Below are 3,275 nucleotides of genomic sequence, written 5' to 3' on the forward strand. Positions count from 1 at the left end.
CTGCAGCGTCCCAGCGAACGCCGCAGAGGCCCTTGGATGCGGTGAGTACCACGGCAGGGCCGGCGGCCCGGTGGCGGCAGGGGCGGCGGCGGCCCGTAGGGGCTGGCCAGGTACAGCTGGATCCCCTGGACGGCTGTGACGAGGTCGTTGAGGACCCCGGTGATCTCCTCGGGGTGTAGGCGGTGGCCGGTGGTGCGGTGGAGGGCGCCGGCATTTGGGCGGTGGCGGTGCCGGAGGATGCGACCAACGGCGCGGACGGGGAGGGCAGCGGCGCGGTGTAGATGGCCAGCGGCGCGGTGGTGACGGTTGGCAGCGGAAGCGATGGGGTGGGCGGCGGCGAAGACATGATTGGAACTGAGCTACCTGATACCAAATTGTTATGGCGCTGCTAGAAGGAGGGCGCGAGAGGGCCGGCCGGGGGCATTTTTGCCCACGGCCGGGCAAGAGGGAAGGAATTCCCTTCTTAATTCTTGCTTGATTAGATTGCTACATCTCCTCTCTTTATATAGAGAGGTTTACTTGACTCCCAAGCAAGGCTTATTTGACCTCTAAGCAAGCGACCCTTATTTCTAATTAACCCTAAGACTAATGGGCCCATTAGGACCATTACGTACTCTGACACAATCACTATTTCCCCCAGTTTACACCAGGAAGCAAATTTACTTGCGTGATTTCAAGGAATCTATGTCCAAAAGGATAATTTTAGGAACGCATCAATGTGGCTTATTGTGTGCCCTAAATTACGAGTAACTCTTATCCAATGAACACTGCATTATTATTCGTTATTTTAATGCTTTCAGCAATGATTCATTTGAGAACGCTTGCGTGGAATTTGATGAAGAGAATCTAAAGCCTACGTTCAGGATACTTTGGGGAATACCAGGTTAATTGCTTTATATTACATGTTTCTTTTTCGATCATAATATGGCGGTGCTTGTTTGGGTGCTCAGAAGTCACTGCCCTTAGAAGATGCTAGAAAGCCCACATCTCATGCTTTCTATGTCAAAAATCACACAAGGTGACCATTAACCAACCCCACCAGCCAGTTGATTGTTGGCTTGTTGAATCAAATATGCTATGGCAAAAAGAAGGTCATATTCATTCATTCTTCAATTTCTAGTGGACCAAATAGTGAGGCCTTTATCTTGTAAATATGTGGCATGCTGTTCTATCCTGAGAATGTCAACCTAGCTGACTAACTCCATATTAAGGATAAAACTTGCTCTTATTTCATTTTTGTTTTTTAAGGTGTTATATAGGTATTGGAACTGATGTCTGCTAAAACCAGCTCTCATTTTATTTTTGGAATTCTTTTGTACTCATGTTTCGTTACGCATATAGGGCGTTCAAATGCAATCAATATTGCTGAAAGGCTAGGTTTGCCCTTGGATATTATAGAAAGCGCTCGGCAGTTACTTGGAACAGCTGGTGCAGAGATAAATGCAGTAAGTTTGACAGGATCATGACAATCCTTTATTTCTGAGATTAATATTGGCCTTTTTGTATTGTGAAGTGGCAATTTGGTTTTATAATATCGAGTTGCTCAGATACTATAATATTTCGTGTGTTACTGATAGAAATGGGGTCTTCCTTGGCACTGGAAATTTTGTTATTTGCTTGAGGAATATGTGCTCTCATGTTAGAGACTCATCCGTATATTGCTTCAGTTAGAATCTGCGAGGTCGAATTCTTCTTCGGTCTGGATTAATACGATCTCTAGAACAAGTCCATCTCAAGTGTTTGTTTTGCAGTTGATTATGGACATGGAAAAATTCAAGCAAGAATACCACGAACAACTCCAGCAGGCACAACATTATCTTATGTGAGAACTTCCTGCTGGTTTTATGTACATTTGAGTATATGCTGCAATCTTTCCCTGGAATAGATCCCTGTTTGCATGTCATATATGCATTCAAAGCTTGTACCATCTTTTAGTAAGGATAAGTTTAACTGATTTTGATGTTTGGTGCAATGAATGCTCCGGCTCTATATGTTAATCTGCCTTTCTAAGTGCATTTTTTGTTCCATTACACAGAAGTTTAGGTATTTTCTCATGCATTAGTTTGCTTATTAGACTATTATAGTACGCAAACTCAGTCACAGCAGAACTGCTTATCTTATATGTCCACTGATTGCGTATCAGGCAGTCCAAGGAGCTTCATAATGACTTGGAAGTGGCACAGAAGAGCATTGTAGATCACAGTACCGCTCAGAGAAAAAGAAAGTCAAGAGTAGTTTCGGAGTATGCTGTTATGGCTCGTTCGATCATTCATAAGAAGTTCCAGCAGTACAGAGAATCCGCAGTGGCTCAAAGAGTGCTAGAAGAAGAGAAGGCTGCGGAGAAAGCCAAATCTGAGGGGGCGAAAGGCCCCGAGCTATCTAGTACTTCTGCCCCTAAAAAGACGCAGAATACAAATATCAGCATGGTCACAGAAGCTAATGGCAAGATAATAGGTTTGAAACTCACCATTTTCATATTATTATCTCTCTCCCAGTCCCACATAGTTCGAAGACAAGTTAAACTAAGCTTTCCTTTTGAATTAGATGAAGATGGTGGGATTCCAGAAGTTGGGGATTTAGTTTACGTTCCTAAACTCAAGAACCAAGCTACTGTAGTCAAAATAGATTCGTCCAAAAATGAAGTGCAAGTCCAAGCTGGCATGATGAAGCTCAAGCTAAAGTTGAAAGATGTCAAGGTCCAGAAGCAGAGGACATCAAGATAAAACGGCTGCTCTACCCTGCAATAGTATATAGAGATAAGTATGTAAATGTTGTTCAGTTCAATATATAGAATTTCCCATTTTGACTGTACTATAGCCATGCAAGTTTAGACCCCTAGTTTGCATGTTAAATTAGCTGCTTTCTCTTTGCCATGATGTGATTGTAATTGTTAATGAGATACTTGCCCATTTCTTTGGTTTAGTTAGAATACCAGTGGTGAATGCAGTGTGGTCACTAAATTTGGAAGAGCATTGAAGAGAACACAATGCGTTTTCATCTGTCATCTCCAACAGCCGCGCAACGCGCCGCGCCCTAAAAACTCATTTATCGCGCGCCGTTCGCCTAGATTGGCGCGGCCGGCAGCGCTGGCTCCAGCAGCGGCGTGAAAATTGAGCGCGCGCGTAGCTCCAGCGGCGGCGCAAAAAGGCAGCGCGCGCTATACGTTGCGTATATATTTTTTAATAAAACTAAAATAAGATTCATAGATAAAAAAACGATACATAGATATTTTACATAGTTTCATAGCATAGATAGATAAAACTACTAGATAGTGC

General features: G+C 43.6%; 1 protein-coding gene across 6 annotated transcripts in view; it reads left to right on the forward strand.

The window, feature by feature from the left end:
- The window catches only part of LOC123124641 (endonuclease MutS2), a 20,617-nt gene extending 17,657 nt beyond the window's left edge, over nt 1-2,960 (forward strand). For 5 of the 6 annotated variants that reach the window (XM_044545234.1, XM_044545229.1, XM_044545244.1 and 2 more), the window contains 5 exons: nt 801-883; nt 1,342-1,445; nt 1,752-1,822; nt 2,144-2,454; nt 2,545-2,960. In XM_044545234.1, the coding sequence (XP_044401169.1) occupies nt 801-883; nt 1,342-1,445; nt 1,752-1,822; nt 2,144-2,454; nt 2,545-2,723 (748 nt within the window). In that variant the 3' untranslated portion in view covers nt 2,724-2,960. The remainder of the gene's footprint in view (nt 1-800; nt 884-1,341; nt 1,446-1,751; nt 1,823-2,143; nt 2,455-2,544) is intronic. The other variant, XR_006461188.1, reaches the window with a different exon arrangement.
- The last annotated feature ends 315 nt before the right edge of the window (nt 2,961-3,275 follow it).

This window comes from Triticum aestivum, chromosome 1B (genome assembly GCF_018294505.1).
Source record: "Triticum aestivum cultivar Chinese Spring chromosome 1B, IWGSC CS RefSeq v2.1, whole genome shotgun sequence".
In the NCBI taxonomy this organism is placed as follows: domain Eukaryota; kingdom Viridiplantae; phylum Streptophyta; class Magnoliopsida; order Poales; family Poaceae; genus Triticum; species Triticum aestivum.